The sequence below is a fragment of the Carya illinoinensis genome, chromosome 7, assembly GCF_018687715.1.
Source record: "Carya illinoinensis cultivar Pawnee chromosome 7, C.illinoinensisPawnee_v1, whole genome shotgun sequence".
In the NCBI taxonomy this organism is placed as follows: domain Eukaryota; kingdom Viridiplantae; phylum Streptophyta; class Magnoliopsida; order Fagales; family Juglandaceae; genus Carya; species Carya illinoinensis.
In genome coordinates this window covers 31,810,504-31,832,267 of record NC_056758.1, presented here as the reverse complement: position 1 = coordinate 31,832,267, position 21,764 = coordinate 31,810,504, and the positions used below count along the sequence as shown (strand labels likewise).

Below are 21,764 nucleotides of genomic sequence, written 5' to 3'. Positions count from 1 at the left end.
AACCTTGTGTTGCATGTCTCAACGTTTCAAATGTCCGTCCAATCCCAAACGGAATTTTGGAGCGTCACAGGGTGGTATCAGAGCAAATACGTCTCCGGGCAGTAAATCCACATGTCCTTAGGAAATGCACCAAACATTAGGCTTGAAATTTTAATCGTCAATAGGCTTGAATTTCTTAAGGTATGAAAGGTAGTATGTGGTTTTTATACATATACTCGTGTGTTTCAAGAAGGGACACATGACTCGTGATAGAATACCTCGGAATCCTAAGGGAGATAACAATCAAGAGGATCAGAATTTCCGATGGATGAAGGATTAGTTGAGGTAAACATAGTTAACTTTGATCTGATTGCAATTGATGGTAGTATTGCATTATTGTTATTTTGGAGTAGGTCAAGTCTTTGGAATTGGTAAATTGTACATTGTTTGATTCAAACGAGTCATTGTTTCTATTAATTGTGGTAGTGCTTGAGAATTCAGCTTGGAAGCTGAATTGTTACCCTAGTGGTAAGAGTAACAATTTTCATTAGAAATATTATTGTTCATACCAATGTAGATATAGAATACCTTTTAGTAATATGAGAAAGGATATGTAGGATTGATGAATGGTATTTCACATATTTAGAGGATTGTTGTGATTCTGAGAATACGATAGAAATTCTGTTTGGAAGAGTAATTTGATTAGGAGAATCTTTAGCCTTAGTAGGATTCGTTTATGATAATAGTATTACCACGCCGCCAATAAATGATTTCTGGCAAAGCACTATCTTTATGGATACATAGATCGATATTATTTTGAAGACTATTATATGGGGAGTAAAATCTTGGTCTTGAGGATTTATTTGAACATTAGGAACAAATCATTTAGAGTTAAAATAATTGATAACTCATGATGGATAGAAGAGTTATGACAATCATAAGAGAGAAAGTCTCAAGTTTAAGTTATTAACTGGTCAGTTATCGAAGTACCACCTAGGAAGATGACTGATTGTTGCGATTATAAAGAAGTAAGTTAGTCCTAGACCAGTAGAACTCCTTGAGGTTTTTATTAACTTGAAGATTACTGAGAGTTTGGATAAGCATGATTAAATGCATATTTATATGAGTCATTGGATCATGTCATATATATGAAAATCCCTGAAAGAAATAAAATGGAGCACATAAAACATCTACCAGAAGATAGAAACACAAATATGAATATTTGTGAAGTATTATTTTATTATCATAAAGCAAAATTACAAAAATTTGAGGCTCTTTGCCTCAATCTTTAAACGCTCTTGCTCTTCAAAAATCTGCATGTCTTTCCTATCTAAAGGAGTAGCCACTCGAAAAGTAGAGTTAAGCAAAGATTTTAAATCTCTGTTCTCTCGCTTTACTGCTTCTATCTTCATGTTGGATTCCATAAGAAGCCTCTGAAGGATAGAAATTTTCTCGTGGAGTTTGTCAACCCCACCAGTCCTGGATTGCAGTCGCTGAGAATATGCGACAATGGCTGATGAGTATCGAGTACCGAGACTCACAAGCTCGTAGATAAGTTCATTATCTGACTTATTAGTCAAATCATTATTAGATTGCATTATAGCACCTACGGAAGAAGCATAAACAACTGGTGAACGAGGTGCAGAATACCTCATGTTTTGGTAATGAGAAGATTGCTGAGCCATTGCAAAGTGAGTAAGCAGAAAGAGATTGCAGAGTAAGAATGCAGACTAATTTCAGAAAAGTGAAGAAGATGAGATGAGAAAGAAGATGAACTGAATAATTCTTTTATAGAGAAAATTATGACAAATCATCTCTCGTGAATCATTTCTCCACAAAAGACAAGAGCAATGTAGTATCATAGCTGCGGTGCCTGACAATTACAGAAGACCTATAAAAATCATGCGCATCAGAGTTGTCTGGTCTAAAACAGAGGGCCACCGATTTTAAAAAAAAAAAAAAAACAGAGAGAGAGAGAGAGAGGATAACGGCTTAATTTTGATGAATTCTCTACTAAGTTTGATATTTACAAGAACACTTAAAGTATATCGCCTATGTTTTTCTAAAGAAGAGTTTCGGAAGATTATTTATTTAAAATTTTAGGTTTGGAGAGTGTGTCGATACAACTTGGCCAACCTTGTGGAAATAAGTATAATATAATTGTTGATTAAAATAAGAAAGTTAAGGAATGACATAATTTCAAAGGCAAATATATACGGGATAGACACCAGGTTGGTAAGCAACACATATTCCTTAACTTGTTATTTCTTACTTACTTCGATTTCGATGACGAAATCTTTTTTTTAGGAGGGGAGATTGCAACAGCCCACTAGAAATTCAATTGTGAAATTTCTATTAACTTTAGGAACCTCGTGAAAACCCCATAAGTTTTCACGAATCCATTAATCGTATAGGTTTTTGTCTAATTATATAGTTAGTGTTATTATTTACTATGGTATCATAAGTGTGTTTTTGATTATTGGAGATAGTTAGAAGTGTCAAAATGTATTATGGTTTGTGCCATTAGACTCGAAGGATTATTTAAAGTCTTATGGCGCAATAACATTTTTTCATATTTTCGGACAAAATGTCTGTTCAAAATTGTAGATATTATTGAATAAAAAGAAATATTTTGAGGTAATTTTCATGAATATTATTGGGTAAAAACATTTTGAATTGATTTTTATAGATATTATTAGATAAAAATATCTTAAATTGATTTTTTGTAGATACTATTGGATAGAATATTATGAGATAATCTTTTATTGATATTTTGGGTAGGAGAAAACTACACTCAACTCTCAACTCCAGCCTCATCTCTTCTATATCTCATTCATAAGTATCTCCAGCCACCTCTCCCCACGAAATTATCTTCATTTACACTTTCCATTGAAAAAATATCAAACACTCTCTCGGACAGCTTTTAGGAGGTCTTTTACACACCCATTTCGAAGCTTTTGTAAGTGTTTTATCATAAAGTCTCCTTCATATAAGTTGTTCATTTTTTAGTTTAGTTTACATGGATATCTTATTTGCCCCGTTTGAAGATCATTTGGTCAGTCAAATATTGTGTAAACTATAGAAAGGTCATTCTGACAGATAAACTGGAGAATATGTTATAGTTTGGAGTTTTTGACCAAGCTAATAGATAGATATTGGTCCGAAATTTTTATGGAGTATTGTTAACATGTATATGTGACTATTGGTTGAGGATTTTTGCATGATTAAAGGTTTTGATGAAAGATTTTCTTAGATTTAGAAACTTAGAAACTGGAAGAAGAAAAACAGTTTCTGTTTTGAGAAAGTTTAACTCTTTGGTAGTCTAAACCTATTCCAATGACTTTGATAATTTTATTGGAGGATCCTAAGCATCTTATATACATGTTATATTATTATTTTGAAGATATTTGATGTTAGTTTCAAAGATATGAAATTTTATGCAAAGAGATATTCAAATAAGCCAAAGTGTGGATATTCTTGGCTAAATTTATGTTTTGGTTAATTTCTAACCATGTGATCTTGAATTAGAAGCTTATATATGTTTTAGGACATCTTTTTAAACCATGTGATGGTTTTGTTTGAAGATCATATATTTATAAGTCATAGATCAAGAGATTTATCAAAACCAGTTGAGGAAAAAGTTTCTGTTTTTGGACTAAGTGTAAAACCAAAAACTCCAAATGTTATTTTGTGATTTTGGTGACTTTAGTTTGATGATTTAAAGCATGGTTGATGTTAGGATGATATTATGAATATGTTAGAAGTAAATTTGATTTTTGAAATTCTTGGAGATGTTTTGATTTAAGGTCAAAACTTGTGATTCAAGTGCTTGGATCTTTTTACAAAAAAGTTTGGTGTTAATTATTAGCTTTTTCTAAATGGATGTTTTAAGTATGGTTTTGAACTTAGAATTGGAAGATGTTTGTTGCAAAATTTTGGTTTAAGCATGAGTTTTGAAGTTGGAAGGAATTGCAACAAAAATCAAGGGAAATGGCCTATTGATGTTTCGGCCATAGTGTGTTCTTCATAGTTGTGTTTTGTTTTAAATTTTTCTGAGTTGATATTTAAGTTTAGGACAAAATTTACATGAGGAATGTAAATTTTGGAAACTTTTGGAGTTAGTATGCAAAATCCTTAAGTTATGGGTAAAACGGTCATTTTTCCACATGTAGAGAGTAAAATAAAAATTTTACTCTTTAAGTTAGTATTTTCCATATTTCAAATTATTAGTGATATAGTTTTAACTTTTAGAATCACTAATTACAGTTCCTCGTGGTCGCACTTGAAGTTTTATAAGAAACGCGGAGATCGAGGTAAGTTAGCTTTTAACTTACTAGCAGTCTACTGTGTATGTGTGCTAAGTAAAGGAGCTACAGTGTATGTATGTGTGTTATCATATATGTCATGCCATGCCAAGTTATCACGTAATTGTCTATTATACAGAATTTATTCTGTCGTCAATTTTTATCTGTTACATAATATATTCTGTCATGTATTACTGTATCATACAAGTACGTCATGCTAAGTACGTCATCTATTACATGTCTGTCAAGTCATGTAATATTCACTGTTGCAAGTATGTCATGTTAAATATGTTGTCTATTATATGTTATGCAATGTTACGAAATATTTCTATCTCAAGTTGGTCATGTATTTCAAGTTATATTCAAGTCACGTTATGTTACGTCGGGGCTTCAGTCATTTCGTATTCCAATCACGTTTCATCTTGATTACTTATGTATGGGGTCACAGCAATTGTGACGCATACACTACGTGAGACACAGCAATTGTGACACGTAGAATACATGGAGCCACAACAACTGTGGAGTATGTATTTACACGTAGAATACATGGGGTCACAACAACTGTGGAGTATGTATTTTTCATGTTAAGTCAAGTTTGTGTAGAATACATGGGGCCACAACAACTGTGGAGTATGTATTTACACGTAGAATACATGGGGCCACAACAACTGTGGAGTATGTATTTACACGTAGAATACATGAGGCCACAACAACTGTGGAGTATGTATTTTTTATGTTAAATCAAGTTTGTGTAGAATACATGGGGCCACAACAACTGTGGAGTATGTATTTTTCATGGTAAGTCAAGTTTCAAATCAAGTTCATGTCAAGTCAAGTTCAGTTCATGTTTCAATTTAAGTTATGTCAATTATGCTATGTTGTACACCAAGTTATGCTTTAATTACTTATGAATTTGATTATGCATTTATGCTTTTACTGTCATGCATGCATCATTAGCTTGTGTGGAAGTTTTTTGTTAACTTACTGAGATTTGTAATCAAATCTCACTTTGGTAGTCCCAACTACCATTCCCCCCGAATGGTAGATCTTGTTACAGGACCTGAAGGAGAATCAGGAGCTGATCAACTAGACAGTTAACTAAGCGACGGTGCGACGTCAATGTTAATATAGTAGTTAACGTAAATTACTACTTATACAATAGAGTTGCATCTTTAGTATTTTTTGGATCATAACCATTTTGGACTAGTGTTGTGATCTATTCAATCGGTCTTTATGTATGAAGTATGTTTTAAGCATTTAGGATATTTTCAATTTGGTGTATAATATTGCTAAAGAAAAAAATTATCCGCTGCGAATATTGCATAATGTTAGATACATGTTAGAAACATTGCATCTTATATGTCATGAACGGGGGCAGGTAACCTTGTGTTGCATGTCTCGACGCTTCAAATGTCCGTCCGATCCCAAACGGAATTTGGGGGCGTCACACTAGTCGCTGGCCTGTACGTACGCGTGAGTGTATTTTGGTTTTATGATTAATTATAAGTCCAATATTGGTAAAGCATATTATAAATTGGAATGTAATTAATTCGCATAACTAATAATATTTCTTCTAATCACGTTCAAATTCGCTCTTGTATTGTTTCTAGTGAGAGAAAGTCTCCATTCTCTCTAGGAAACAAGTCCGGCGAAAACCGCTAGAGGGAAGTGAGAGCCTCGGCTCCTCCCTCCCTCCTTTATCTTTTCCAGTTTTGGTTTTAGTTTTCTCTTCCGCTGTGTTTTCATGGGTTATGTTGATAATAAAAGCCGAGTTTTGCTATACTTCCATGGCCTCCACCAAGCTTGGTTCCTGGGATTTCTCAACCATATTTTCATGATATTGAGCGGGGAGATTTTACACAATGGAGGTAGAGAAACTCGGCTTCATATGGCCTAATCCGGTGTTCCTGACTATTTGGCTGAGAAGTGTTAGCTTCCATACGTATAAGATGAAGTTAGTATGTTTTTAAGAGATGTATGGGGGGTAGCCTAGAAAAATGGTCTGCTAAGGGATGCTTTGGAGGTTTACGGCGTGAGCGGGGGAAGGGCGGCTTACTCTCGGAGGCGATGGATTGCATGTTGGGTTGGGGTGATTTCCATGGGGTTAAAGCCTCTGTTTTATCCATGGAAAATAGAGAATTTTTTGGGATGCATGCCAACGTATATGAGGAGGATAAGGGATTCTTCTAGGGCGGAGCCCTGCCGTAACTCATAGCCGAAAGCTTCATGGATGGTGGTCGGAGAAGGGGGCGGTGATAGTGTTTGCCTTTTCAAATTGTTTTTTCTATTTTCTTGACTTTCTAGTTTCTTACAATCTAGTTTATCTTGTTTTCCTTTTAGTGTGGGTTAGCTCTTATTTAATGTTCGGTTCTTCCGTTTGGTTAAATGTAATAAGAACTGCAGTGGCTGAGGCCTTCCGTTTAGTAGGTTTCTGGGTGCTTTGGGTTTGTTTTTCAGTCTGTAATAAGGTTTTCGGTGGCAGTATGCTTCCAGTGGCTGTCATGAGGAGATTTCAGTCATGCTTGCTACATGCTTGAAAATCAATTGCATTGTGGAGTCGTCCATTCGCTCAGTCATGCTTGTTGCATGCTTGATGATTGCAGGTTATGGCAGGACGTAGGGAGGGCTAGGGAAGTTATGGTAAGCTGGGATAGTGGGCGACAAAAGTGGGGAGCTGCGTGGGCATGAAAGTACAGTTAATGGATGGACGTGCGGTGTGGAGCACTGGGTTTTATTTTTCTTTTATTTTTCAGTTGAGTTTGTTTTATTTTGTTATGTCTGTTATGATTAAATGAGAATAAATTTGAAGTAGGCAATTCTCTTTCCTCTTTTGGAGGAGGAGAGTAGTGAGTCTCTATCCTTTGTTGAAGGATGAGGGTGAAAAATATACCTCCTTGTTTGGAGGGTTGGGGTGGAATGAGTTATTTTTTTCTCATAAATAAGTCAAAATGAATATTTCTGTTTTTAACAGAGTCTCTCATCTCAGAAGGGTTGTGTCATTGGAGAGTTTTATGAAATTTTTTAGATAGTGTCCGGCATAATGAAAGTTATGTGCAGGGGGCGTATAACCGATTAGTAGTTGACTTGTAATTAGGACTTGTTATCGGACTTATTAGTCACAGCTATAACTTTCTTCATTCATGTATTGAATTGAAGTCTATTTCAGAATATATATATATATATATATATTTCTTGTATAAATTTGGAGTACTAATCAGATTCATTGATGAGTTTGGGTTGGGATTTGGTCAAATTTTTGGATATTTAATTTGTAAGAATTAAGTGTCTTTTGGATTTACTTACTTAATTTATGAAGATCATGAACGTAAGACGTACGTGCACATGATCTATTGATGTGATGCTTAGCGATTGACCTCTAAAATTCGGGAGAGTACGTGTCCTTGGCTATTGTAACCCAAAACCTTGTACTAATTTGTACAATTTCCCCTGATCTCCTACGTACTATAGCGCCATCTCTCCAACAAATATACAGTGCTAAAAGTTGCAGAACGAAAAAGGACCTAATTAGTCCTTGGATTGTTCGTGCCGTGCTTAACCTGCAGTACGACTATCCAACTTTATGAGCAATATACATATATATACATATTTGTAATTATGAAATCATGGAATGTGCATCGTACTCAATCTTTTTATAAAAAATAAGTAAATATTGAACCTACACAATAAAGAATTAATTTTTTAAATCGTGAATCTTACTTTTTTTTAAAAAAAAATTTGTGTAACACTTAAATATTTTATAATTATATATAATATTATTCTCTCTATATAAATCATTCTTGTTGACAGGAAGATCATTAAAGAGGCTTGTAGATATTGAAAGAAGTGGTTTCTATTAGAATTATTTTAAACTAATGAACCTACATGGATCATCATATAATATTGTATAATTGTTAAATATAAGATTTGGATAGTATCTATAAGGCCCAATAAGTATGATCAATAAAATAATACAACTGAACTTTTGGCACATCTCTAAAAGTCTATAATTTTGGTCACATCATAAACATTAAAATAGTACAGGCTCAATTCATGCATAGAAATTCATTAAAGATCCATGGAATTCTATTATTTTATAATGGGCAAAATAGTAATTTGGATATTATATATAGGTTATAGTCCTCATGCTGAATTCATTATTAACTCTAGGCATCCTATGGTTGTGAATATTTCTAGATAATGAATCTTGGACTTGGAAGATCGAATTGCTGCACTCTTCTTTCATATTCTACAGGTATGCTCTCTTTAATAAATTTCTACAATAATTTGACATGAGATCTTGTCACATTGGGATTCTTCGAATCCAACAATTTCAAATTTTGGATTCCTGGTCGATTCAGATAAATATGGGATGTCTCAGTTCTCTTAGAAACGAAAACAAGCTTCTCATCGTTCTCATCATCGCGGGAAATTGAAGTTAATGGAAACACCATCGGTGAGGCAACACTGGGGCGAAGAGTTGTGGAGGTTGGGCCAATCTTGAGAGAGGTTGAAGCCATAACAAACCGTATCAATGGTGGAGATTAAGACTATGGAGCCGGTGGGATCCATGAGAGAGCACTGGAAATGGTAGAGCTGTTACGGTTTGTGGAATCGGAAAATGAAATAGTTTCGAGTGGCATATAAATACATCCCAAAGTGGAGCTAGCTCGATAAGATGACGGCGTGCACATAATAATTCGTGGATGCATTATCTCAGAACAGATTGCATGTCCAAGTTCATATTCTAACATGTGCAATCATCAACTATCATTGGGAAGTGAATTAATATAATCTAAAAATGAATTAAATATATATATGTTCAGTCAACTATACCGACTTCATCCTGCATCATAGAGATCATAATAATCCGGCCAGTAAATAGCAAGTTTTGATCTGTTGCCTCTGGCTATTGAGGAGACGGATCAGTTTCCAGTTTCAAGTTTCCACACCATCTATATATATTCATCGTGGATCCCACTTACAGTAACTCGGACCTTGTGACGCGAGACAGCATTTCAAATTCATAAACAGAACCTATGTTTGTTTTGGCAGTTTTTTAACCTCTTTGTGTTCTTGCCAATTTGGTATATTTGCTTATTAATTCTTGTGCAGTGTAGATAATTCCTGGTATAGACTTCGTTTCTGGGTTTCCACTGTTCCAAGCCCAAGTGACGAGAATTGGGAATTTCGTGCATCCCCCAACATGGGAAAATTCGATTACTGCAATTTAATTCACCCAAGCATGTTGGTGGAAGATATGATAGCAAATATTTCGGTATACATCTTCCTTGGAATTATGATGCAAGTTTCTTACAAACGATACACAGCAAAGGCGATGAAAATTCTATTAACATGGAAATGCTGGTCCAATGCCAATATCTTAAGTTCAGAGGCATAGATAAAAAACATTTCCAGCTAAGATTAGTCAAGAAAAAAGAGGGGAAGAAAGCGGTGGGACTTCAATGCTTTCTTGGCATCGGTTTTACTTTAATAGAACAACAACAGGGTAAATGAACCGCCATTTCCACTGGGAATTTGAGCATTCCCTCCATGTAACAAGCATATTGAGAAAATTCAATTTCCCAGAACAAGCAGCTAATTATGTGACCTTGCGATAAAAGCACGAGGAAACAGTACAGGGAGAACTGAATTTTTCATTTTAAAAATCAGTGCATATATCCCATAGCAAGGGATGTGAACCAGAGCCAAGGAAAAATACCTGTAAATCAAATATATTTGTAGAGTTCATCAAGTGTGCAATGAGAGGCGAAACAATAGGTATGAAAACGGTGTACATATATAATAAAGTACCATAAAGGAGCCCATGGTGTACGAAGCTCAAGAAAAGGATATGGCCACCTGAGCAAGATTCAAAATGTGTTACTAGAGGTTCCACACAGCCACGGAAGAGAGCCGATAAGATAATTATGCATACCATGTAAAACCACAAGCGTGAAGGATCCACTGGAAAGCAACATAGAGGCAGCTCCAGATCACAAAATATGCAAACCCAAACCAAGAAAATGGCTGAAAAAACAAACATTGTTGAAATGGCATTATGGATTCCGTAAACTCAGATTAGAGTGGAGGTATGATAAACATGTTCTATTCTACCAAAAGGAGTGGGCCATGCAACATCCAATCTGACACCTTTAACTAAGATGTAGTGTACTTTTATACTATAATCCTAATTGTCAAGCTCTGAGGTTCCAGAGAACAAAATATGGAAACCCAAACAAAGCTGTTTGCACAATTCAAAAGACTGTGATAGCTATAGGGGTAATTTAATGGCATTGTTACAAGGCATAAGAGCTTCCACAGTTCACTCCTATGAATGGGCTTTGCGAGCATAAATGGTTAATACTTACAAGGTTATTGAGAGCTGTATCCAGAAGAAGAAAAATGGCATTCAAACTATGCAAGCAACCTATCAACTGCCAAGAATGAAAAAACACATAAACGGTGAGGAGAATATTAGGAATTAAATCATGTTATGATTCCTGAGAGAATTAAAACAAGATGGTGGTAACATAATTCCCAACATTAGTAAATGCAAATGATGGTAAGAAGAAATCAAGCAACTTGTACCGAGGTTCTTAGAAACAACATAACTAGAGACAATAACACAGGTTCCAAGCAGCAATAAAAGAATGATTTTTTAACAAACAAAGATATGTGTCATAACCACCATGTACATAAACAACCAGTTCCCACCATGTAGGCACCAGCATGTACACCCCTGCGTGCACACACACTAAGCATATAAACTGCCCGATGGAACTCAATTTACAGAACCAAGTACAATTAATGCTACACAAGGCTGAAGGGGAAAGAAAACATCCAGAGTATGTGCAAGCACTGCATCTGCATCATCAGGCAAGCAAAGATAATCGAGGAGAACATCATTAAGAAGCAATATCAGAGCACTCCAGAAATTGCATAGACAAGCGACAAAAAGCTATGGTAGAATTTTGGCTCTAACATCAAAATGGCCAAGAAAAGATCATCACCCATAAGAATATGGAGAAGATATTCCAGTAATTTAGGGAGCACCTGCAGATTGATGAACTCAACACAGCACAATTATCAATTTATTAGAAGAATTAAAAAACCAGATGCCATAATGAAATCCATTTCAAGTCAAACCTTAACTCCTTTCAATGACTTCTAACCTTGTAGTATCGGAAATTATATAAGTTATGAACTTGAGTAATTTCTTGTAAAAGTGAGGTAAATTATTTGGTAAAACTGTTGCTTTTTATTTCTTTCACTTCACACTACCAACCTAAAAGTACCATTGGGACCAAAGTAAACCCAACATCCAATATTAACAGTCAATACTGCTCCAATTGTATTATTCCAAGATGGTGTATTTGCACTTTTAGTTGAGCACCACGACAAAAATAACATACAGTTCTTAAATTTTCTCACCTTTAGATATCAGTTGGCATGAATGAGGAAACATAAAGAGAAGGGAAAAGAAGTTTGTGACGGTATTAAAACTTCAGTAATGGAAAGAAAAAGTTCGACTATTTAGTACCAGTGGACACTCACCAGCGTTAGGCTGAACTGCTCACCCAATAAAAATGGCACAAGAAGACACCAAAATACGACATCTGTTAAAATAACAGCACCTGCACAAGTCTGTTTACAAATAGAATATTAGCTTCAAAAAGAAGCTTGAAAAAACATCCCTTTGAACAATTTACTGACAAAACTTTCAAAAATCAAGCCATTTTTGCCACCTGACACTACTCGGGACACATGAGACTTAAGTGACCAATGAGCAATTTAAAAACCAGTCTATCTAGATATTAGCCATAGGATTAATGTAAAACATAATATCACAAGGAAATACGACCAATTGAAATTTGAGATGAAATATTCAAGCATGAGTGGAGTCATCAGCCTTATGGAACCACAAGGATTTAAAACACTTTTAACAAAATATTCAGTATGATCTACGAGAAAATCAGCAGATTATAGCAATCTTATCATTAGTCTCAAGAGAAGGCAACAAAGATGGACTAACCTGATATACAGTTTGCATAAGATAACCCCAAAATCTCAATTTCCCCTGTATCTCCTCTTGAGCATAGCGACTTTTCAAGTTCGCTGTACCCTTAACTTTTGAGGAAGGAAGTTTCTTGAAGGAAAACCAGCATCCATATGCAGATACAACGGTTCCCAGCTACACACAAAAAAAGTTCAAAACTATTGTCGCTTTAATATGGGTATGGTTTTATTTGATTTTTTTTTTTTTTTAATTTAACACAACAAAACCCAGAATTTCTATGTTTATATTGGAAACCAGAACAAATAATTCAGCCAGCACAATAAGAAGTTTTTTTTTTTTTTTTTTTTAAAAAAAAAAAGCAAATTGTGACTAACATACCACGAAATAGACCATAACTAATGCCAAAGTCCACCTGCAAATCAATACATCAAAAGGAAAACAACATTAAATGGATTTAATTGTTAGAAAAACATAGTTACGATCAGGAAATCTAAAAATATTAAAGTCTATAATCTCAACAACCATAAACGCTCAGGAAGATAAATCGGGGGAAAAAAAAAACCACCGTAAACGAAATAAATTTTTGACTTCTTGAAACCCAATTGACATGTAAGTTTCATAAGAAAAATGGAGGGTGAAAAATCAGAAAATGGGGATATGATCTTACTGGGTGTAGAAATAGAAGGCAAAAGCTCCGGCCACCGAAACGATTTCGTATAGTACCCAAGCGAGGCAAACGAAAGCGAAAGCTCTAAAGATAAGAAGCCAAAGAGGATTGAGGTTTCTCCAGCACGGAGTCCACAAGTCATTGTAGTGAAGAGGCTCAGCTTTCAACTTTCTGACGAACTTCACCGCAAAGAAAGCTGGACCCCCGATGACCAGAGCACAAACTGGCACTTGCCATCGAACCCAGTAACTGAAACCTTCGTCGCCGTCCGAGATAGACATTTCCCATACGAATTCTACGCCAGAGAAAAGAAATGGCAAATGTCAATGAAGAACATGAGAGAGAGAGAGAGAGAGAGAGAGAGAGAGAGAAACTTGTAAACAAGTCCAAAAAGGCCCCCTAAAATGTCTTCTGGTATTTGCCGTTCCAAATCGTGTTGGTCCCATCCCGTTACTCGTTAGCCTTCAGTCTTTAATTTCAAATACTGTGTATTAACCGGATTGGCTGTTCAAATGCTAAATTCGGGTGTCATTGCCATAACCATGAACGTGTATTAATAGTCAAGTGATGGGCGCTTAGATACTTTTGGTATATGGATATCGCCTTGTTTCAATATAAGGTTATAAGAAAAATGATATTTGCCAAGCGTCATGGATTCTTTTTAAAATAAATGAGTAATATGAGATTTATATAAAAAATTTAATTTTTAATAGTAAATCTTACTTTTAAAAAAAAAAAATACTCATGACTATATTTAACATTATTTTAATAATTTTTTATTTTTACAAAATCAATAAATCTTAAAAGTGAAAAATAAAAATTCAAAGAATTTTTTATAAAGCGATTAATGATGGAGTCTGTAACCATCCCTTAAGATTTTTATTATTATTATTTTTTTTCAAAACAGATTTGTATTCATATTAAGAGAACCAATAATAAAGTTAATGACCTACAGTTACAAATTAGCATCTAGATTGAATAAAATCTAGATGTTGATGCCACCTATGAATAGTAATATTCATAAAATGAGTGTGCCTCGCAAATAAATGAGTTGCTTCATTTCCTTATATACCAACATGAAAAATATCATATCCCGTAAAATGAGAAAGAAGACTTTGAATTTCATAAAGCAAATTCATTTGCCTTGAAAAATTAAGTTCCTTAGAATCAATAGTTTCAATAATGGTCAATGAATCCCCTTTCAATAACAAATTGAAAAAACCTAAATTCAAGATCATTTGAAAACCCTTCAAAGCAACCAAAGCCTTTATGTCATCTACTTCAAACAACCAAATTCCTTTCGACTCAAAGGAAATAAAACATCACATTTATCATTCCTTAAAATAACCCCATTACCCTCAAATGCAAAACATCAAAACAAAGAACCATCAAAATCAAGCTTGACCATACCTTAAGTAGGAGGTGTCCAAGAGAACAGAATTTCCTTATGCACAACCAGCTGGTATTTATTATTTATTTTATTTACAGTAGTGTAACCCTCAACATATGCTAAGCAATTATCAACAACATCTTGAAGTAAGTAGAACTCTGAAATAACTTCAAATTCTTAAACTTCCATACAACCCACGAAATAATAATAAAATTAGAAACTAAAGTTTAGTCAAATTGCATCAAGCCAATATATTTCGCACATCTGGACAACCCCAAAAAACATGACACCATTTCTCCACAGCCAAGTGACAACGAGAACAACCCGCATTAGAAAGAATACCCTGCTTCTGTAAATTCAGTTTTGTAAGAAACCATCCCTTAAATTTTAGTTAAATTTAGTCGCACACTCCTTGTGCTATGGCTTCTCTAGGATTAAGTTCTTTTGCGATCTGTTAGTTTTACTGTCCATCAACGTTAACGAAAAACATGACACAATTATATGTTGCCACATGTCAATTGTAATTTCTTTAAAAGAAACAGATAATAATGTGAAAAAATAAAAAATCATAGGCGATAACTTCATTCCGGATGTAGAGCTTGCGATAGTTCAACTGTAATTTGTCCAGAAGAATATATGAATCCCAGTTTATAGAAGGGCTGGGTATGACCCTCCATCCCCTCTTTTGTATACACAAAGCATCAAATCAACATGAAAACCACCTTCAATAACAGTTCTCAATTATGGTGGAAAACAAGAAACTAACGTGACCTAATAAAAGCATGGGGGAAAAATCTGGGGAGGATTGAATTTTTGGCTTTGATGATCAGTGCATACATCCCATAACAGGGGATGTGAACAACAGCCATGCAAAAATACCTGTAAAAGTTATACATTGATTAGTTTCTTTGTAATCTAAGGTGAAAAACAGCAATATGGAGGAAACATGGTGGAAACATTATGTACCATAAAGGAGCCCAGGGTGTGCTCAGCTCGAGGAAAGGATATGGCCACCTGGGAGAGACTCAAAGGTAAGTTATAATCACTGAGATGTGTATATCAGATGATAGAAAAAGTACAATGTTTCCCTTGTCAACAATTTCGAATGATTGGAGTCAATGATAAGATTGTTCATACCATGTAAAACCACAGGCGTGAATCACCCATTGGAAAATCACATACAGGCAGCTCCAGATCACAAAATATGAAAGCCGGAACCAAGGAAATGGCTGAACAACAAGATTGGATTCAGCCTCATTGTGTCACTTAGATTAATATTACTGTTCCCACTTCTCAATGGTTTTGATACTTACAAGGCTATTAAGTGAGGTATCCACAAGAAGAAAAACAGCATTCATAGTATGCATGCAACCCATCAACTGCCAAACATAGAACAACAGGAGATCAGTGAGGTGCCTGAGAGAATTAGAACAAACAAAAGCACTTCAATGGCATTGAGAACATTCCTTGGTATGGATAAAAAGAATGAAGGTTTCCAGAGATCGAATCTCACCAGGTTTAAGCCAAGATGTGCATTTGATAAAAAGGGGACAATTACACCCCAAAATACAATGTCTGTAAGTATAACAGCACCTCCACAAGTCTGTTGCAAACAATTTATTAGATCCAGCCAGAATTTAGAGCCTAAGAACTTAGATGTTATTCATTAACAAACTAACAAGAGTAATATGGACTATTGTTTCGGAAAAGGGCAGAAAGTTGAGTTATGTTCGGACTAACCTGATATGCTGTTTGCATTAAATATCCCCAACATCCTGCTCTTTGCTGAATCTCCTCTTCAGTATAGTGGCTTTGCAGCTTGATGGTAGCCTTAATCTCTCTTTCCCTGTAAATATTAGAGTTTGTTGTTCTACTCTCTTCCAAATCCCTTCTCAAAAAGTCAGCGCTCGCCCCATTTTCGGAAGGAGGTGGTTGTGAGGATAGCCAACATCCATATGCAGATATAATGGTACCAAGCTACACAAGAAATTTTAGGGCGAGTAAATCAGCAACTGCTTTAAAATGAATATAATTTGGACTGATTTTAGATTTAAAAAAAAAAAAACAATAATAAAGATAGATTTATATTGCTCTGTGTAAGTATATTCCATCTATTTGTTTAACATAATTCCAAAACTAATTATTGCCTAGAGCATTTAGGAGCAAGAGGGAAGCAACAGAAATTCTTGCACTAAAGAACATGGAAAATTAATAGGGGTATGGTGCTATACTTACTGCAAAGTAGACCATAACTAATGCAAATGTCCACCTGTAGAGAAATTCCAACAAATTATAGGAGATTAGACAGCTTTCCATGTGAGTAAAATGATACAATGCCAAGACAGATGCTGTGGTCAAATCTTTTTTAACTTGTGATAATCTAAAGCATCACTCAGTTTTTGTTTTAGTGTTTGTAAACAGCAAAATGAGTTAAAATCTCAAAAATGAGGATGAACCTTGGTGCGTAGAAATAGAATGCAAAAGCTAATGTAAGGAGTCAATGGCATATGGTATCCAAGCCAAGCAAAGAAAAGCACAAGATCTGAAAAACGAGAAGAAAAAGAGGATTGGGGTTTCTTGAGCGTCAAATTCACTAATCATGACTATGTAATGCCCATGCTTTTACTTTGAGGCTTAATACGTATGCAGAGGGCAGGGATTTTGAAGAAGGAAATAGATATTTGAAGGCTTTAGGAGTGCTTGAAGTGGAGTGATGAATTCCAATTAGAACATAAAATAAAGGCATAGGTTTGAAGTAATAGAGAAAGCCACACGTTACGCCTTAGGAATCGTGAAAGGCAAGCAGGCAGGTGAAGGTACCCTTTTAAGTCCAGAAAGGGCAACTCCAATGCCTTTAGGTATGTTATATATAATGTTCCCTCCGGACCCTCTATTAGTGATGCATGCTTTTCTCACCCATCAGTGGCTTTCTCAGTCTTACATGTCTTATTTTCTACCTTATTTAGTTTATTGTATAAATCAATCAGTATCGTTTATTTATTGTATATCCATTCTTTCTCTAGCCTCATTCACCTATAAATAAAGACATGTGTTATGTATTTAAGAACAATTGACAATAGTAAAGATGTAGTCCCCAGGCCTCTCTCCCTCATTCTCTCTTCTCCACATCCTTTTCTATTCTATTTTATTTTCTACACTGGTCTTTCACCCTTCTTAACTTTTTATTTTTTTGGCCACATTTTCATACGCAGGCTGCACTTGGATCGATGTCCCCTAAAAAATTCACTTGTCTGGAATCTCCTTGTGTATTCAGTGCATAGAGCTCTGACTACTCTAAAATATGCCTTTCGGGTGTGATATCAGATGCCATAAAAACTTGGATGGATTGGCAGCTCACAATCCAACAACATATAAATGTTTGCCTAATGTCCGTTTCAGTTCCACATTGAAAATCTAGAATAGCATGGAAGCTGTACCCTTGATAGCTTAGAAGAGTATCATAACGGTGAATGCCATGTTAATACTTACATAGAGAATCACATTAGAAATCTCGATTGCAATTTATGCCAACTTATACGATGTTAGTAGACTAGTAGCCGTCCATCAGAAGGTTCAGAACTCTCTCACTCCACTCCCACATTTGTTAAGAATGGCCTTTCCTTCTAATTGGAATTTGACTACAAATACATTTCCCAATGTGGCATCATTAAACTTATGACAGAATTAGATATTAATTTTTCCAAATTAGGCACGCACTAAAGACAATTAAAAATCTTTAGTGCAGTACTGATATAATTAGAAAATTCTGAGAAACTGCAATACCAAGTTATCAAACCATTGGTCAAAAGCTTTCCTAAATAAAATTAGCATACTTCAAGCGCAAGCAAAAAGAAGATCTTACTCAGTATAGTAAACAAAGATGGTTGCATCCCATTCCACAACATCCCATGCCAGAAACCCAGCCATGATCAGAAAGGATAGGAATCGCGTCGCCAAGAGCCATCTGGGGTGCATCCCTCGCCAGCAACTGGTCCATAGCTGGGAGGTGCTCACATGACCCTTTGGCAGAGCACTCACATAGACATCAGTGCCAGGTCTAGCAAGCAGAAGGCTCTCATATACGGTGTTATCATCGTTTTTTGAGCCACCTTCCTTCCTCCATAGCACCCACAAGGCGCCACAGAAGGCAACTCCAACAATGCCAAAACAAACAAAATCATACCAGTATACTTCTAGTGCCATGGCCACCACCTATAGGATATTTGGCCAATTTTTAGGCCCTCACAGATGAAAACCCGAAGGAAGGATTTCCTATATCAGATATGAAGGCCCGAGATGGATTGTCATGGAAGTACTGGTAGCAAGCCTGTGCATTAGGTCTAGAACCTGTTTAGCTGGAGAAGCTTTAGTTGATAGTTCGATGCAAGACTGTTAGTTTTGACTGTCTGGTTTGGGATTTTGAATTATGCTTAATAGAAAATGTTTATTATTATTGAAGGAGAGGGTATGATGACACTTTGGTCGGCTGCAAAGTTTGATAAAGGGAGGGTAAATTCCAAACGTGGGTTATCTAATTTGTTTAGGCTGGCGTAAATCGTTGGGTCGTACTCAGTTGGGCCGTCAACTGTGACAGCAGCTTCTATTGTGTACTTCTTTTGAAAGCTATGGTCTCTATTTGTGTTCAGGCCTCCTAATTCCTCTCCATTGTGATAATCTCCAATTATCTGAGAGAATTGGATGACATATCTATATATATATATATATACACCTCAGATGACAGCGGGTATGCTCACATTGATTCCAAAAAAATGTAGGTAGGCTGAGAAGACTGATAGTTGGTAAAACATTCTTTCCATCGTTTTTTTCTTCCCCAAAAAGAAGATTTTCGTTGTCCACAGGCCTAACAAGGAGTCAAAGCTGCTTGTAATTCAATTCGATAAGAATTGATTTGCATTTATTAAGGAACGACTCTTTCCTCAGTTGATCTCAACGTCACTCACTTTCTTCCCTTTTACCCAATACCTAATTTCTCTAACTACATATCCTGCAATTAATAACTGTATAATCTGAAATTAAGGGAATTATGAAAGAAATGAACAAACAAAAGCAAATTTTCTTCGTAGAATTTTCCTTTTTTAAAATTTTTTTCCGGTGTTGAATTCTATAGAAATTTCTCGTATCTACATTGTACTGCTAGGTTATATTAAATCATCCGTTTGGTTGCATATGTTTTTAAATGTTGGTTAAATATTATAGATTCTAATTTCTACATACCGTGTCTACCTTTCTCCATTTTTTTTTTTTTTTAAAGTTGAGAGAATATTTTTTTATATATATTTTCCAATCACATTATTTCTAAAATTATAAATTTAAAAAAATAAATAAATAAATAAAATAAAACAACTAGAAGTTCTCCCAGTCTATGTAAGCTCATCATTATCGTACAGATCTGCAGACAGGTAGGGTGGATTTTTTTTTTTTTTTAATTATTGTTTTTAACTTAATGATTATAAGTGTTTTTCAATAATATTATGAATTTTTTTTAAAAATATTTTAAAATGTTAAAAAAATATGTAAAAAAAATAAACACATCATACAACTAGCCGTAAGTGTAGTGCTACCCTCTATATATCTGTCATTGGTGCCCTTTCAAAAGAAAAAAGAAAATAAATAATATTCCATTATACTCTACTTGATAACTCTATATTCAATCTTATTTAATTAAATATATCACGTATTAAGTTATCTATTGAGGAAGAATTTGACTTACAAGTAAAGATGAGTATTAAGATATAAAATATATAATTAAAATCTATATTTTTTTATTAACTTAAACTTTTTAGATAAATGATAATTTCACATATTTTATTTCTTCTTAGATTAATTTAATCCTGACTTAATTTGCTCCCACGTGAGATCGATAACTTTCATATCACCCCAACCTCATCATGTTCAATTCTTGTAAGCAGAAGCAAGCTCGAGCTTCAAAAAGAAATTGGAGACTCATGCAGGTTACCTCTTCTACTTAAGGAGACGAAGAAGTTTGGCAAATATTCTAATTTAAGAAGATATTGTAAATCTTTTGAAATCTCATATAGATTAGAATTTGCAATGGGCTGCTATAAATTTTATATTTGGTAGCATTTTTTTAGATATTATTCATAGTTATATTATATACTAGTAGAATAAACGTCCTTTGGATGTTAGCCTAGTTTAGGCAAAATTTTATAGTAATTATATGCATCTCAAAATAAGTTAATATACGCATCAATCATAGTAATATAGATGGAAAAATAAAACAAAATAATTATATGAATCTCAAAATAAAAGAACGTACAAAAAAAAAATCAATTTCAAAATAAAAGAAAATTCGCATATATCGTAATAAAATACCTGAAGAAAATACTATAAAATATATCGCATATATTGTTTAGCAACAATATACTAGATCAATAATACTATAAAATACTTATTATGTGTTCATCATATAGTAAACACAGTATAATTCTCTACATGTGATACATAATTCGATTCAGGAAAGGAAAATCATTTTCAACCAATAACAGATAAGAAAGTCTAACCAGAATTTTACATTTAATAAAAATTTATGTACTTTAAATTAAAACAATTAATCATCTTATATGGAAAAACAGGAACAGCATAAATGTCGGCCCCACAATTTATCTATTCCTGATTTTGCAAAGTATTTAAGCCTGATATAGGTGCAGGGTACATGATTGGGAACATCTAAAAATCATCATTTGGGGAAGCTGGAAAACCCGAAAATACTGAAACCTGAGAATAACAAAACTACAAAGCGATTAAGACAAAAGTTGAAAAAAAAGTAACAATCAAAAGCATGAAGAAAAATATATGCAGAACAAGCGTTTCAAGCACAGCAAACACGCATTCATAAAAATGTTTTCCATTGCATATTCATTAAAAAATAAAGAGTTTCTGCATGTCCACTCAACAATAGTTTCTTAATATATAAAAAATATTTATATTAACAATCCCCCCAGCATATTAGGAGTAGTATCCAGAATTCCCTCTCCCATGACCTTGTTTTTGAAAAATGGGCTGGCCTATGTATGCTATCATTAGAAGCTCAGATCCATGTGACCATCAATATCTTTTAAGGAAGCTACTTCTAAACTCTGCAAGATAAGCACGCTTCAAACTGACATAGCTCAATAACTAAAATTGTAGGGGTTAGAAGCAAGAAAGTTAGTCAATTTTCATTAACCAACTCCTCAAGGTTCAAGTCCGAAGAAACAAAAGTACAAACACATAGGGCTGGTGGTAGGGAATGACAGAATGTTTTCTTGCACACCCATATTGGAATTCTAATCAGTCAACAGAAGAAAAAAAAAATGAATAGTTTGTTTAGAAAAGAAAGCTAGGCGAAGAATAGGTTCAAAATCAATAACAAAGTGCATTATTCAA

General features: G+C 34.5%; 2 protein-coding genes and 1 long non-coding RNA gene across 4 annotated transcripts; 1 reads left to right on the top strand and 2 right to left on the bottom strand.

The window, feature by feature from the left end:
* Positions 1 to 8,306: 8,306 nt before the first annotated feature.
* LOC122317218 lies at positions 8,307 to 9,343 on the top strand. The gene is made up of 2 exons (XR_006244401.1): positions 8,307 to 8,535; positions 8,642 to 9,343. It is a non-coding gene; the product is annotated as an uncharacterized LOC122317218 (long non-coding RNA).
* Positions 9,344 to 9,541: 198 nt separating this feature from the next.
* LOC122317217 (protein rolling stone-like) lies at positions 9,542 to 13,394 on the bottom strand. 2 transcript variants are annotated; one of them, XM_043134183.1, is made up of 8 exons: positions 12,968 to 13,394; positions 12,679 to 12,712; positions 12,316 to 12,474; positions 11,838 to 11,927; positions 10,652 to 10,717; positions 10,219 to 10,325; positions 10,095 to 10,142; positions 9,542 to 10,002 (listed from the first exon to the last, which is right to left on the bottom strand). In XM_043134183.1, exons 1-8 carry the CDS (start codon positions 13,246 to 13,248, stop codon positions 9,879 to 9,881), a joined length of 909 nt encoding a protein of 302 aa, XP_042990117.1. In that variant the 5' UTR covers positions 13,249 to 13,394; the 3' UTR covers positions 9,542 to 9,878. The 2 variants fall into 2 exon arrangements, with proteins under 2 accessions (XP_042990117.1, XP_042990118.1); XM_043134184.1 differs by having other exon boundaries at positions 10,219 to 10,310; positions 12,968 to 13,387.
* A 1,514-nt stretch (positions 13,395 to 14,908) lies between these two features.
* LOC122317432 lies at positions 14,909 to 18,729 on the bottom strand. The gene is made up of 8 exons (XM_043134527.1): positions 18,220 to 18,729; positions 16,593 to 16,626; positions 16,098 to 16,334; positions 15,871 to 15,960; positions 15,671 to 15,736; positions 15,495 to 15,586; positions 15,324 to 15,371; positions 14,909 to 15,236 (listed from the first exon to the last, which is right to left on the bottom strand). Exons 1-8 carry the CDS (start codon positions 18,558 to 18,560, stop codon positions 15,119 to 15,121), a joined length of 1,026 nt encoding a protein of 341 aa, XP_042990461.1. The 5' UTR covers positions 18,561 to 18,729; the 3' UTR covers positions 14,909 to 15,118.
* Between the last annotated feature and the right edge of the window lie 3,035 nt (positions 18,730 to 21,764).

What these genes read in the sequence shown, in the direction of transcription:
- LOC122317217 (XM_043134183.1), bottom strand. Translation starts at nt 13,248, where the DNA reads ATGTCTATCTCGGACGGCGACGAAGGTTTCAGTTACTGGGTTCGATGG. An exon ending in GCCTTCTATTTCTACACCCA is followed by an intron (nt 12,713 to 12,967) that starts GTAAGATCATAT and finishes ATTGATTTGCAG; the next exon opens with GTGGACTTTGGCATTAGTTA. An exon ending in ATACAGCTCTCAATAACCTT is followed by an intron (nt 10,326 to 10,651) that starts GTAAGTATTAAC and finishes CCATTTCAACAA; the next exon opens with TGTTTGTTTTTTCAGCCATT.
- LOC122317432 (XM_043134527.1), bottom strand. Translation starts at nt 18,560, where the DNA reads ATGGCACTAGAAGTATACTGGTATGATTTTGTTTGTTTTGGCATTGTT. An exon ending in TAGTTATGGTCTACTTTGCA is followed by an intron (nt 16,335 to 16,592) that starts GTAAGTATAGCA and finishes TTTCTTGTGTAG; the next exon opens with CTTGGTACCATTATATCTGC. An exon ending in ATACCTCACTTAATAGCCTT is followed by an intron (nt 15,587 to 15,670) that starts GTAAGTATCAAA and finishes CTTGTTGTTCAG; the next exon opens with CCATTTCCTTGGTTCCGGCT.